At 41.0% G+C, this 15,741-nt stretch overlaps 1 protein-coding gene across 10 annotated transcripts in view; it reads right to left on the bottom strand.

The window, feature by feature from the left end:
- Dclk1 (doublecortin like kinase 1) overlaps positions 1 to 15,741 on the bottom strand; it is a 294,999-nt gene that overhangs the window by 19,130 nt on the left and 260,128 nt on the right. For all 10 annotated transcript variants that reach the window (XM_027394995.2, XM_035450524.1, XM_027394991.2 and 7 more), the window contains 4 exons: positions 15,558 to 15,635; positions 15,139 to 15,235; positions 12,218 to 12,298; positions 3,591 to 3,704 (listed from right to left, as the gene is read on the bottom strand). In XM_027394995.2, the coding sequence (XP_027250796.1) occupies positions 3,591 to 3,704; positions 12,218 to 12,298; positions 15,139 to 15,235; positions 15,558 to 15,635 (370 nt within the window). The remainder of the gene's footprint in view (positions 1 to 3,590; positions 3,705 to 12,217; positions 12,299 to 15,138; positions 15,236 to 15,557; positions 15,636 to 15,741) is intronic.

Raw genomic sequence — 15,741 nt, forward strand, 5'->3', positions numbered from 1 at the left:
TTTAATCTCTCCAAACTGACATGAAAGGTGTCAGGACAATGGAACCCTTCTTGGAGGCAGACTATCTCGGGTTTATGGATAGCGTGGAGCCTCCCCTGACCACATTGCCTGATTCAACAGCATTAGGTCATTTTCCATCTTTCAGAAGGGCCCCATGACCCTCAAGATATCCAGTTGGTAATTACATTCCCAGCCAATTGGGGACCCTTGTGCAGCCTTCACATCAAGTCGCCATTTGGCCTTCCCTTGCTCTCAGTAATGCATGGAAGGAGAGACAGGGCAGGGCAAGTGCAACATGGACAAGCCAGTGTGGTTTAGACCCTGCATTTGTGTCAAACCACAGTCATGTCAGAGATGACACCTGTGAATACAGAGTGCTTGTTCAGACTGTATGCCCTTTTGTTCTTTTGTCAGTCGAGAAAAGAAGCATGTTATAAACTCCTTGATAATCATTGTTGCTTTGTGACACGTAGATTTCTAAGGAAAGACAAGTCCTATGTAAAGACCAATGGCATGACTGTTTCCAGAAAAAGAAGAAAAAAATAGAAAGAAAAGAAAATAACTCCACAAATGGACACTCCAGTCTAATTAAAAAAATTCCAGGAGTGCATATAATTAAAACAGAACAGGACTATGTAAGATAAAGACTATTTAAAGTAAAATGCATGTGTTTCGTAGCCTCCTGGGAGCACATATATGCTCAGGGGAAAATTCTGTCCGAAGGAAACTTATTTTCACTTAATTTATCAAACAGAAATCACCACTGTGTTCTATTTATTGGAGAAGTGCTTATCATGTGGGAATAAAACCAGAATTATTAAATTGTCAAGTGGTCTTTATAGACTATACCATTCATAAAAGGGATTTAGTTCACCTTCCACTGAAGTCCTATCACACAGATTATTGCTTTGAGGTCATACACAGAGTTTGGAAGGGCATCTTATTTAACGCTAATATTATTTAACACTAATATTATTTAATCTTGTGATAGAACTGCTATAAATACTTAGTCTTTATACTTCAAACCAGGGCCAAGTTTATGGAATTTGCCAATGCTATTCTGAAAGCTAAAAGCAAGGCAGTCCTAGTGGCCAGTTTCTAATTCCCAGCTCTGCCCCATGCCTTGCAACTTCCTGGGGGTCTTTGTAGAAGGGGAGATGTTGATGTGGGAACAGCATCCTGGGGAAGGAATGTAAGTTCAGTCCCCTCCTTTTGACACGGACATTGATAGCTTTTTCATACTTGAAATTTGAATGGCAGTGTTTAACATGCAGATTATTCCCAAGTGCTGTCTAATGGTTAAAGTTCCTTAAATGTACATTTAATTCATGTGTAACTCACAGTCAGTGCTCTATAACTCATGTTTCTATTGTGGTTTGGTTGACATGGAAAATATGTTAGTGATAAACTGAGACCTCTCCTTTTATAACAGCATTCATGCTGGGCACAGTGACTCACACCTCAGGAGTCTGAGATAGGAAGGCTGCTTCAAGTTTGAATGAAGTCAACCTGGGCTACATAATGAGTTCTAGGTCAGCATGGTGTACAGGTGAGACCTTACCTCAAAACAAAACACAAAAGTAAACAACAGCAACAATAACAACAAAAAACTGAAACCCAATAACAAAACAAAGAAAACAATTGCTTTCAAAATGGTGTAGTTGTAATACTTAGAAAAAATACCAGTGACAACTGATATTCTGTTGAGATATTTCGATGAAGTTTTAACAGATTCCTAATTTAATAAATTCATAAAGATTTGGTTTCAGAATTTATCAGTATCTGATTAAAACAGAATTTGCCCTGAAACATGTATCATTTGCTAACTGGAAAATCACACAGAAGTTTCTGTCCATAGTCATTACAGGACTCCTAGAATAATTTAAACAAATCATTACTAAATAGCCAAAGCAAACCAAAGACCGATAAAATGAAATTATGGAGAAAAAAAAAGACCCCAGATAACCCATGTGGGAAAGATATTCCCTTTAACAGCAAGGAGCCATGAGCAGGAGCAGAGAAACAATCCTTTTTGTGGAAGGGTGCTGGCAATCCATTCCAAAATGGTGGCCCACTGAAGCCAAATCTTTTGGAAAGGCCAGACCTATGAAAATAGAATTTTGGATTCACTGTGCATCCCCAAGAGATAGTAGCTTGCAAAAATTCCTGATGACAAAGAACACTGATACTTTGGAAAATATGGAGGACAATTGATTTTTTTTCCCCACTGAGTTTTCTTGGAAAGAGATAAAGAGAGGCCAAAAGAAAAGCTTAAGTGTAAAACTTCAGCATTGCCCAGGAACAGCCAAAGGAGTTTACCATCTATGGTTTACTCATGTATTATCACCCACACTGTACTGAAAAAGGTCCCTGGCAGACTGAGAGATGTAAACAGCAAGAGCAAGCTGGTCTTTGTGCCACTTGCACAGTCAGGAAGTCCCTATCAGACAGGTAACTGTCGAAGCGGTCCTTCCATGGGTCTTAGCTTTGGCATTCTAGCAGGATCAAAACAACAAAAAGGAAAACGCAACACTGAAACACCCATAAAAAGGGTTAACCATAGCACTGCTCATGAGGTGAGCAAGATGGCTCATCGGTTAAGAGCACTGACTGGTCTTCCAGAGGACCCAGGTTCAATTCCCAGCACTCACATGGCAGCTCACAACTGTCTGTAATGCCAGTTCCAGGGGGAATCTGACACCTTTACGCCAATGAACATAAAATAAAGTTAAATTTTAAAAAAGGCTGTCCACAGCATGAATACTCTCTCAGGGTTCACTACCACCCTAACTAAATGCTTTGTTGAGAAAAGGGGGGCAGCCTGAGTGTCTCTCACACGGGGTGTCCTGCTAAAATGGACATAGTCTGGCTAAAGAGGAAATTGTTAAAAACTCAAGTGATCTGAGATGTGGATATATGTGCACTCCAGAATTTGACACCAGGAAGTCTGAGGTTTGAGAATTTCTCAGACCAATTTCATCTTTGTTAGAGAAGCTATCAAATTACATATAGTGTATGCCTGCATGTGTAGATCAGGGAAAAAATATCCAGTGCAACCTCATCAAATAAAATGGTAAATGATAAAAGATGTCAACTTGACAAATTCCTAAGGAGCAAGACATGTGACTTCACTGGGTGTTCCCAGCAATTCAGTCTCTCTGAAAATCACTCAGTGTTTGCTTTCTGCTGTTTTTCCTTTCACCTAGCTTTAGTATGAAGGTCTGCATTGCTCCAGACTCTCTGCTATGTTATCTCCCTCCCAGCTCCCCTCCCCTTACAGGTCCTAGCTAAAGGACATTGACTGCTTCACCGGAGAGTCAAGAAGTTTACACTGGCACAGAGTCCAGTTTGGGGAGAGGTTTTTTTTTTTTTTCTTAAAAAAATAAATCATGAAATTAATATATGCTGCCAGATACCCTGGAGGTGTTGGATAATGAGGCACTCAGGGAGACACTCCGCACACACACCACCTCCCCTGCTGCCTGAAGAAATGACCCACTATGCTGTCTCTGGGAGGAATCTCGAAAGAAATGCCTGTCTCTCGGGTGGGCTGCTTTTAAAAGTTAGAGGTGGATATTTCAGATGCTTACTGCTATGACAGAAACTCCAGCTGCTGTGCTGTTCGGCTTGGGACCTGTGTTGAAATGCTTCTTGATCTTGCCAGCTACTGACAGCTGATGCTCATTTTCTGGGAGACCGTCATCCTGGAGGATAAAAAGAGTGAGAAACAAAGAAAGAAAAGCAAAAATGAGATACACGGAAGTGAGGTCGAAATCTGAATCTCAGGTCAGGATCTTAGCACTGGAAGAGGTCAGAGAGCAGTCAACCAAGGCTTTCTCATGAGGCTGTCATTAAAGGGACCCCGTCCACTGTCTTCCTTTGCTGTTGGTGTTTTAAATGCTGACCCTGTACCACCAGACCCTTGGAGGTTTGTCTCCAAAACCAAAATAGTCCGACTTTGGTTTCTAATAAAATCTATTTTCAACGTTGGCCCCATGGACATATGTTCAGGGTAAAGTTAATATGCCCAACTCAAAACTCCTAGACTCAGCAAGTCTTCCTCTCCTTCGTAGCCTGTGATTTAGATCAAAAGCTTAGGAGATGAGCAGAACTGGTCACATGTGTGGCCATAAATAAAATTCCCCACCCTCTCCTCCCATAGCTACTCAATTGGCTATTCTAAAATCCCAGACAACCCCCTAGGTAAAAAGTTCTTCCCTAAGTTTTAAATCATCCTTACTGCCTTCAAATCATTTGTTATTATGACTCTGTCCTTATGATGTAGTCCCTGCTAAAGCTCCTTTTAGCTAAGTCTTCTGGTCTCTGATGACCAAACCAAGGATGAATGCATGCATCACCACTTACTGGTTCACTGTGAAAGGCTGCATGATCCTTGAATGCAGGGACTGTACTTTACTCACTGTTGGATCCCAGGTCTTAGGACAGTGTCTGGGCACATGTCACACATTTAATAAACAATTACGGAATAGATCAATGAATGGGCAATAGGGTGTGTATCACTGTCTGGTAAAACCTGGGAGAGATGTCCATTTTAAGACTTTTTTTTTCCTTCCCCTTCACTACTTTACACATCATTTCTTGTCTCTGTCCAGAAAAAGAAATCTGTTATTCCCCATGCACCACACATGTGTTATGAATGAGGTGTTCTCTGCACACGGGCTCTATTCCTTCTTTCGGCATTGGTCATCATTTATCCAGTGGATATTAACTATTCGTCTAGATGGGAACCAAGGTTTTACTAGTTGGTGTATGAAATGATAGCAAGCAAAAATGCAAATGGATCCTCTTCATTGGGACCCTGGTCCATCCTTTTCTTGATGACATATGTACAAATAACCTGCTCTAAGACACTTTCCTTATTTAAGCACAGTCCATTCTAATGGCTTTTTGTTAGGTCCCCAAATGTCTTTTATTTTTGTCAGTTTGCTCATATACGTGTATTTTCTGGTATCGAGTTATCTTATTAGATATCTACGGTATTATATCTGTCCATGACATATCTATTATCTATGGATCCACCTGTCCATTATTACCATGCTGTACCACCTTTTCCAAGCTCTCTGCAATCGTTAATGCGAGCACTTGGTTCTCTGACCTGTGAACAGTGGGTATTCATGTTATAATAAACATATGGATTGATGGTCAGAAGAAGGAATTAACTAGTATGTCTTTTTGGGGGGCCACAATCTGAAGGAAGAGGGAAGTTCCCATTTTACGGGATGAGCAAGAAATAGATGCTGAAGTGGGATGATACTTGGGGAGGTTACAGAAACAAGAATGGGTGAAATACCTACTATATTGAGGGCTAGATTAGGGATACCCGGCTGTGGGAGAAAGGAATGACCTCTACCCACTGGATGCCTGTATGCTAATGGGGAGAGGAAGGGCACATGCTGGACCAAATTATGAAAGAGACCAACAAGTTAAGAGTGGTCATGAGGCAGCTAGTCCCAAAGCTTGGTGGGAAATCCCAATGTTGTTGAGAGGAATGAGAACATACTGCCCCATGTGAACAGGCTTAGAAAATTGTTCATGGGGGATGGATTTGACCTTCTCCTTAAAGATAGTAATAAGGATGACAGGCAGGAAGGAGAGAAGGTGGTATTTTGATGTAGTGTGTCCAAGTGGTTAAGCTACTGCCTGCCAAGCAATGAGTTACCCAGGATATCTCAAGGTAAGAATTTATTTGGTAGAATAATGGCAGATGAAATGAAACAGAAAGAACACAAGATTGTCCAAAACCAGTGGAGTTGTATTCTTAAAAATGGAGGGAAAAGCTATACTTCTTTTTTTTGCTAGATTTATTTGATTTTATGTGTATGGGTATTTTTTTTTCTGAATGTATTATGTGCACCACATATGGCAGTGTCTGTGGAGGCCAGAAGAGGGCATCAGATTTCCCAGGAACTAGAAATGGAACAAGTGGATGGCTGCCAAGTGGATGCTGGGAACTGAACCCAGATCCTCTATAAGAGCAGAAAGTACTCTTAACCACTGAGCCATCTTTCTAGCCCCCAGCAATGTTTTTTTATTTTTAAGTAAGACTGATGTAATGTAAGGCATGTGTGCAATGAGCAGCTTCCTACTCAGACATCTAGGTAGTTCACTATCTAGTTTTTTACTCTATATGCAGCTGGATGGTGATAACCAATATGTGGCCCAGACTTTTAAACATGGGCAAATTCAGTGATGTATATAAATTCCACCCAAATGTTGAATTATTAAAAAATGGTGGCTGAAATTAAGACAGTCAGCCACCCTTGGAACCTAAGTTAAACTTTTTGAGAGCATATTTACACATTTCGCAAGGCATGGAATGAAATGAAAGTCTTACCAATATTAACAATATACCTCTGGTCTAGTTGAGGGTTCTTGAATTTAAGGGACCACTCTCATACAGTGATGCATTGCGAGGTACCTTTACACTTCACTGCCAATGTTGTAGATATATGTTATCCATGTTTTACTACCTATGGTTCCAGGCCACTTCAAACAGAGAGATTGGTAATGACCTATTGACTACAAAACAGGATGAGAAACTATGTTGGGGAAGCAAATTTAGGTCAAAGAAACTTGAATCCAGTTGTAGTCTTGGGATAAGCTAGAGGAAAAAAGAGAGATGAGAGATAGCAGGAAGAAACAAGGTGGTAGGTGGAAGCACAGAGGAACTTCCAAAGAAGGGCCATGTCTTTCTCACAGGCAAGTTGAGACAAGAACAGAATAGATAAGGTCTGTGTTTAAATGTAGGTAGGCTTGCTATCAGGAAGATGCAGGCAGAGGAAGGTGAAGGAAGGGTTAATTATTGGTGATCCTATGCTAACAACACATACTTGATTTCCTTTATCCTCAGCTAGTACCTACTGTATTCATCCATTTGAAGATGAACCAACTGAGACTCAGAGTGGTGGCGTCATTTGCTTAAGGTTAAGTCAAAAGTGAACCATGTCTGAACTGTTCTTTCTACCAAAGCACACTACATCAATAGAGGACATCCACTATCATGGAGTCCTTTGTGCCTAGACTGCAAGTTAGTTAAATGCAAAGATTCAATGAGCTGCCTTTTCTGTGACGGAAATGAAACAGCAGTGAGGTCAGGGGCAGAAGGAAGCATAGGATATCTGGACAGGCCTCAATCGAGCCTGAAAATTCAGAGAGTGGTGGTGAGCATGTCAGGGGAATGTTTCTTCAGGGCATTGTTAGAAACCTCCATGTTAAGTGAGGAGTAGGCATCCATTCATCTATGACATGGAAAATTTGTCTAATAGGGCCAGGGTTCCTGGGTTGTAGGACATACTGGATATTGCCAGAAGGGCCTGGCTGACCTTGCTTGAAAGGGAAGTGGTGCATTGTTGATAGTGTGGATCTTATTGATATGAGTTACATTTAATGGCTTAAGTGCAAATGAGAAAGACAAAAGACATCCAGTAGGTTCAGCCATCATTTTACTCCCTAGACAGACCCATCCCTGGGGCTGTCAACACCTTTGCCAATTTCCTTTCACCATCCTCTCTCAAGCAAGTTCTTGAGGAGAGGGTTTGCTTTTACCATCTCGAAGTGGGCTTTCTCCTAATTTCCCAGACTGATTCTGGTCCGAATCTCCTGTCAAATCTTTCAGTGACTCTTTCTCTATGCCGGGACCTGGAGATTCAAGCTTCCAGCCTTAAATTTCAGTGAAGGTGTGAGCTTCCCTGAGCTATCACATCAGTTGACATGGAGCTAGTGAGATGGACCAAATTGCTCTCACAGGACACTAGAGACATTTTGGACTTTATAAATTTTAGAACATTTTTGCAGTTAAATAAGGTGTCTCAACTATAGGAGGTCACACACACACACACACACACACACACACACACACAAACACACACACACGCACACACACACACACACAAACACACACACACACACACAAGACATGCTTGCACACACATACCACTCACACATACACATACACTCACAATACATTCACACATTAACACACATGCACACACATTCACACACTGGCACTCACATGGTTTCTCTCTCTTCTCTCTGTCTCTGTCTCTGTCTCTGTCTCTGCCTCTGCCTCTGTCTCAGTCTCTGTCCTCTCTCTCTCTCTCTCTCTCTCTCTCTCTCTCTCTCTCTTTCTCTCTCTCTCTCTCTCTCTCTCTCTCTCTCTCACACACACACACACACACACACACACACACACACACACACTGCAAGCAGCAGATCTGTGGCATTTCTTGATAAATTGTGAAGGTCTTGAGCATAACAGGATTAAAAGACATAAACAATCAGATTTTCAGGGCTCTGATATATACCAAGCCATATAGATTGATGGTGGGAGTTAGCTAACTTTCTGCCTTGCATCAGTGCAATAAATAGGACTCACTAAAAACATGCATTTTTATATATACATCTTTATCACTATTACTTAGAATAGATTATGTGCCAAAAATGTGCTATGAATTTTCTAGATGTGACAAACCTGGCAGTATTTTACAAATAGCTGTAGTATTATTACCATACGCTCTGGTTTGGGAGTCATTTCTGAAGTTTGACTCAGGCTGGTTGTGGTTTAAGACTAGTGGTTTTTTGATTTAGAAACTCCCATCCACCACTTGGCAGAACATTGCAACTGACAAGAACAAAATTAGTTTGCAAAATGGAAAATGAACTCTCCCAGCTGTCTGCAGGAGAGCTAACCTCCTGGTCTGCATTCTCTTAGGGTTGCTGAGGAAGAGCTGTGGTGAGGGGAGGGTGGTGGGGGCTCGGATGTGAAGTCACTCTACTCAGTAGAGTGAATTCCCTCTTTCCTTGGGGAAGCATGTCAGAGTCATGCATTAGAAAAGCTGCCTCCCCCGTGACTTTTTTGGTTTGATTCAGGGATCAGGTTTCCAGTCCATTTATTGCCAGACTCTATTATTAAAAATATCTGTAGATTTATGAGAATCAGGGCAGCCTTCAATAGTTTACTATGAGGATATTCTGATTTAGCCTAAAATAATCCCCAGTTCATTAACATGCTCTTCAGTAACCATTGCATTTTACCTCCCAGCACGTTGCCTCTCTATTCTTGTTAATGTCCCCAGCCTCACACTACACCCAGTACACCAAGCCTTCAGCATTCCTTGAGTCTACAGTTCACACTGCACTTGGTATAAGGAAAGAAAATGCCCAAATGGAAGCGACTTTTCATGTCATTATTTGTAAGTTATGAATCTAGATAAGTAATTTTACATTTAATTACAATGTCACTGGGGTTCATTAACTTATCACCCATTCCACTAGCACAATATGGGGAGTGTATCTGTATTCTTGTGTGCCGATGGTTCAATTCTATTAGTCATCACAGGCTATCCTAAGATATAATCTAGGCTTCCTTTTTCTTCTTCTTCTTCTTCTTCTTCTTCTTCTTCTTCTTCTTCTTCTTCTTCTTCTTCTTCTTCTTCTTCTTCTTCTTCTTTTGAGTGTCTTGGCTTAGGATTGTCTTTCCAAAGGAAAAATTAGGTAAGATAAAGGAAGCAAGATTAAATTTAAAAGCTAAGAAAGAAACAAGAAGTCTCAGCATGGTTCTAGACCTAGATCGGCTTATTTAAACCTAATCTTTGCATTAGGACAGAGTCTGGAAGATGGTCTGGTATCATAATCATCCAGGAGCCTTGAGAAGTCTCCGTGTTCAGACACAGTGGCTGAGCAACAAAACCAGAACCTTGAAGGACAAAGCTCATGGTGAGACCTGCATGAGACTCTCCATGGAGCTTTACTCTTTGATGCCCTTGTGCCTTAGTTTCTTCGTCATGGAACTCAGGAAAATAATGAACAAAATACAAATTTATAAAATTAAAGTATCAGAGAGTGTTTAGAAAATAACACAGGCTAAGATGGCTTAGCATTTTGAGAACAAAAAAATCAAAGCAGTACATAATTTAAACACAATGCTCATTAGATCCTAATTATAAGCAAGAGGTTTGGTTTTGGAAGTGTCTGGCTGTCTGAACTTGACCCCCAAATGCACTATTTACCAAAATGCCTCATTTCAGGGAAAGTTTCTCATGTCTGCCTCTTATTCCTAGAATGGTGAAGATATGCTATGTCCTGTTCCTGCTAGTCACACAACATGCCTGCCTAAGCCCCATGGCTCCACAAGAGAGGGTGGATGAGATGAGGTGAATGAACTTGGCTTCGATGGTTCCTATTAGCACTTTGCATCCATAGATAAGACTGCTGTGTACCTCACTGAGGAGGAGCTTGTGGCATATAAACAGGATCATTTGGGGGCTGATGGGTTTCTTCCTTAATAAAGCTACTTTCATACCAACACATATCACAATTTTCATTGTGTCACTGTATGACAACAGATGACACATTTGCTGCCTTTACCTAGATCAAATCCAATGAACATTTACTAAGTACCCAAGAGTCTGAGCTTCAGACTATCAGTTCTTCACCTTTAAGCATATGATCCCCTTTCCGTGCTCCTAAAAGGTAGACAAATTAATTTTATCCCCACTCCCATTTTCTCTGGCAGGAAAGAGGCTTGGGAGAGAAACAAATTTGCCTAAAGTTATACAGGTGGACAAGCCATTCCTCTCTCTCACAAGAGGTTTCATATCAAAAATGCCTTTGTTCACGTGGCTCACTGCCCCCCCCTCCGTAAGCCATTCATCACCCATGACTCTTTGCAGACCAAAGAAAATAAAGAACAAGGTAGAGTTGGTACCCAGAGTGTATAAAAAGAAACATGGACTTACTTAAAGGATGCTCCAGGATGAAGGTTAAAATAGGTGACTTTTGCCGACTCCTTTTTTTTTATTCTACTGCCTTTCTGCTCTACTTTCTGTTTCATAAGAAATCACTTTTTCAATTCCAAGTGGGCCAGGTGAAAGGTCATTGTATAAACAATGCACAGAATCAGAACTAATGAGAGTGCAGGAAATGGTTTCTACAGACACCCAAAGGGTTTACATAACTATTATTACTTTTAGTTCCCCTTAGGAAAAGGCTTTCCGTGGTGGCCAGATATAATCTGATTGCCAAATGCAAAATGTCTTGTTAAATTTATATCCCTTTAAGTCCCTAATTCATTTATTTTGATGGCTTGGTCTTTTGTGTGTTGACCTTTACAAGGCTGAGCACTGGTCACCCAAGCTTACTGGTCAAATTTATTATTTGGAGGCAGAGAAAACAAGCAGTTTCTGACTTAGTTGCCATATAAAGATAATTTCAATGTGAAGCCAACACTTTCTACACAAGATTTTAAAAAGGTTTCTCTAAAATCAATATGCATTTTCTCCCATCAGAATGTCAAGTTTACTTTATCTTATTGTACACCTAGATGTTATATTTGCTTTTTAAAGTTTTTCTTTTGAGAATCTTAGAGAAAAATTGAAACAAAACATAAATCCAAATGTCCAGAGGTCCAGAACTGTGGGATGGAATGGTCAGACATAGGGCACCTGTGAGAAACTGCATATAAAATGTCTGGGCCGGGGGCAGATGCTTGTGTTGAGATGTGTGGGCTGTCCCCTACAGAGAATAAAGCCAGAAGGTATCTTAATTTGTGCTTTTACCCTGGTTGAGTTGGGAATATTATTAGTAGGGTGCTCTGGAATCAGAGTAAAAGGATTCTTGTTTCCAGCTGTGTCTAGTAACCCTCACAGCTACAGACCCAATCTTGTTTCCAGGTGTGTCTAGAACCCCTCACAGATACAGACCCATCCACAAGGCTATCTTGCCTTACATACTCATTACCTGCTGGAGCTGATCTCAGGTCTCTCCTTCCAAGATCCCTAAGAGACTGAGCTCTCAAAGTTACCTCATCAAGCCCTCTACAACATTCTCCATAGAGGCTGCTGGCCCAGCTCTGCTCACTGCCTACAGCTGCTTAGTTGGATTAGACAAAACTCTTGGTGGGCAGGTGGAAGACAGTGAAAACATGTTTAGGTATCTAAAATAGCTGATGTGAGGCAGGAGGATCAGGACCACACCCACATCGACCTCCCAGATGGAAGGCAGTTCTTCAGGAAGCAAGTAAGATGGGCACATCAGAAGCCTGAGTGGAATATATGGGCAATCTTGTAACCGGCCTGGCACACTTAGAGTGGGGAACCAAGCAAACACACTTCAAGAAAGAGGTGGTACCATTAGGAAATCTGCAAACATATTTGTGAAGCAATGCTAGAAGTGACTACAGAGAGAGAAGGTCACTTACATTAACCCAGGGATGCTCAAGGACCTGCAGGGCTGAAAATCTCTGGTCCACGTTAACTAGCAGCATCATGTTGATGAGCTCCTGTGAAGGGGAATATTAGACTCCATTTATCCAACCCTGGAGGGAAAAGCTGGGGGTCTGCAAATTCAGAACTGCAATCTCAGCTTGGAAAAGCATTTCAAAAAGCTCCCAATCTAAATCATGTCACTCCATTTACCCATGGCTAGCTGGATCCCACCTTCAAACGTTGAAGAGATTGGGAACTTTTGGAACACAAATATATAGCTTAGTTGATAGAAAAATAAATGAAATCAGTATTTATATAAATTCCATAAAACTCTTCTAGAAGCAAAGGAATTACTCATATTAAACAATGAGTGATCCACCTTTTTACTAGGATGCAATAGTTTAAAACCAGATTTCTTTTGTTGTTTTTTTTTCTCAACTTTTTTTTATTTGAATTAGAAACAGGATTGTTTTACATGCCAATCCCAGTTCCCTTCTCCCTCCCATCCTCCCCACCACCACCCCCCAACTAAAACCCTACCTATCACATATCCTTTCTGCTCCCCCTGGATGGTGAGGTCTTCCATAGGGGGTCATTAGAATCTATCATATCCTTTGGGATAGGGCCTAGGCCCACCCCCACCCCCCACTCTTGGCTCAGGGAGTATTCCTCCATATGGAATGGGCTCCCAAAGTCCACACCTATGCTAGGGATACGTACTGAACTTCTACAGGAGGTACCGTAGATGAAAAGCCAGATTTCTTAGTTGTTAGAAGTCACATCAAAAATAAAGAACAGCTTTGTGACTGGAGAGATGACTCGGTGGTTAAGAGCATTGAATGCTTTTCTAGAGAACCCAGATTCAACTCCCAGCACCCTCATGGTGGCTCAGAACATGTAACTCCAGTTCCAGAAGCTATCACAACCCGTTCTGGCCTCTACAGGCACTGTATTCATGAGACGAATGTGCATACATACAGGCAAAACACTCAGATGCATGGAATAAAAATAAATAAAATCTTTCAAAAATACTTTAAATTTCTGTTTTGACAGGCAAGAAAATGGGTCCTCACTCTAATTTCCAGCCTGGGCTACATGGTGAGACTATATTTATAGGGGAGAATGCCTTTGCTTGTCCCTCAGATCTATCATCGTGGGACTTTTCTTTTACACTTCTCTCAACTCCTGATATTTCCCTAAGTCCAAAGGCAGACATGGTGGAAGAAGATGAGAGGCCCGTGTCCAGCAAGCATCATTTTATGTATACAGAGCTCCTGTCTGAGCAGAAGAGTTTTAAATTGGACTCTGATTCAGGAGAGAGAAAAAAAGTCATATGCACTGAATGACCAGAAAATGACCAAGTCTTCAACACTGAATTTTGGAGAATTTAAGTCAGCACTACTGTTCACAAAACAGCTTGAATATCTCTTACTCAAAACAAGACTTTTGGATTTTGGATTTTTGTCTAAATTTTGCAGTATTTGCGGGCACATAATGGTATCTTGAAGATGGAACACAAATCAAAACACAAAATTTAATTGTTTCATTATAGTAGCCTGAAAATACCTTTCCGTGGTATTTTTAGCATGCCTGTATTTGACTCCAGTCTGTCACAGGAGCAGAATTTTCCATTTGGGATGACATGTGTTGACACTCAAATTTCAGATTTCATTGCATTTTGGATTGGAGGGGTTTCAAATTAGGACTGTTCAATCTATAGACATTTGAAAGAGATGAAATTGTCCTCTCCCTGAAGTCTACCAATAGACCAACTAAAATTATTCATTTTCTTAGATGCAAATATATTTAAAAAACATGTTAATACACATAAAGTTACCACTTTGCTCATTTTTTCACATCCAGTTCCATGCCATTCAGTTCTTTCACTCTGCTGGGAACACTCCCCACAATCCATCAGAGGAGCTGATCTTGGTTCAGCAGGATTAAGAAACACGAGTTCCATCCCTCCTGTCTCTGAACCCCAGGCATCCTATAAAGTCAGACTTGAATCCGACTTTATATGGCATCTTCATGATGTCCTTTTTGAGGCTAAGTTCTCTTCCCTCTGATTAATCAGTTACTTGATTCACTTATTTATACACTGCTGGTTTATTGAATTCATAGGACCACTGGTTGTGTCCTGGTCATGATGTAGGAACTGATGATATGACAGTGAACTAAATGGGCAAAAATCAGGGGCTAGAGAGACAGCTCAGTGGTTAACAGCACTTACTGCTCTTGAAGAGGACCTGAGTTCAGTTCCCAGCACTCACAACAGGTGGTTAGAAACCACCTGCTACTCTCTTCCCAGGCAAACACACAAACACATGGAAAAGGTTTTTAAAAACGGGCAAAAATTTCAACCTTCACAGAATTTGCATTCTAGTGGGAGAGTATGGAAACTAATTGCATAAGTAGGATTTGATCTCCTACCTACATATATGTGTTTAAATAGGTGGATATAGGTGGACAGTTATATGACAGAGAGGATGGACATGAGAGTTTACATTCTGTTTTTGAGACTGAAAATATACGTTGTACATAAAACAATAAAATAGAGTAGGAGGACAAGGCAGGGAGGACAAGGTGAGGAAGATAAACGGTGAGCCAGGAAAAAGTTAAGAGCTACAACTAACACCAGTGACCACAGGTGGCTTCCCTGAGAGGAACCATGCAGGGAAAACAACAATGCTGTGCCTAATTGAGACTGGAGTGACAACAAGGTGGTGGTCCCTTGACAAACAGCTTTGGGGACGACTGAGCTCTGATGTCTGTGCAATCTTGGAAAACCCAGTTATTCTATGTGAAGTCACATTTCTATCACCAGTCTGTTCATCTATGCTGATTTAGTTAGCATCAACACTTCCACTAAGGCACCAGGCTCCAGAGAACAGGACAGCAATGGACACCCTACCTTAGCAGAATCTGACACATTGTCCCAGTATGGAGATGGGAAGTCCACTTGGCCCATCAGGATCTGATCAAAAAGCACCTCTTGGTCATCACCACTTCTGTGTAGACAATAAGACAAAGTAGAGCTCAACATCAGCTCACCATGTGCCTCTTAAATGGGCAAAGTATACATTTTTTAAGCCACTGAAAATGTAAGTATGCAATTATTTTGGTAAATTGACAAAGAATGAGGTTAAAGACTACATGAGGAAAATTTATATAAAGCATATAAATTAGCATGCACCATGGAAAAAAGAATGGGAATTGCAAGCAGGTTCTTATTATGTTCCCCGCTGCTACAGGCTCCTTTGTGTGATAAGGATGAATGGACCATTCAGAGAAATGATTTGTTGGTGCTGAATAAAAGATTGCTGCCCATACCCACGGAACGGAGGGAAACCACACAGCAGGATGTAAGTGATCACACCAGCTGCCCAGATGTCCACCTTGAGGCCATATCTGAAAAAAAGAAATGATGTTGGAGTTAGCAAAGTTAGCTAGGACAAATTACAGCCAAAAATCACGACTCTTCCACTGCCAGCACAAGGAGATCTATCAAAATTTT

Source organism: Cricetulus griseus, assembly GCF_003668045.3.
Source record: "Cricetulus griseus strain 17A/GY chromosome 1 unlocalized genomic scaffold, alternate assembly CriGri-PICRH-1.0 chr1_0, whole genome shotgun sequence".
Classification (NCBI taxonomy): Eukaryota; Metazoa; Chordata; class Mammalia; order Rodentia; family Cricetidae; genus Cricetulus; species Cricetulus griseus.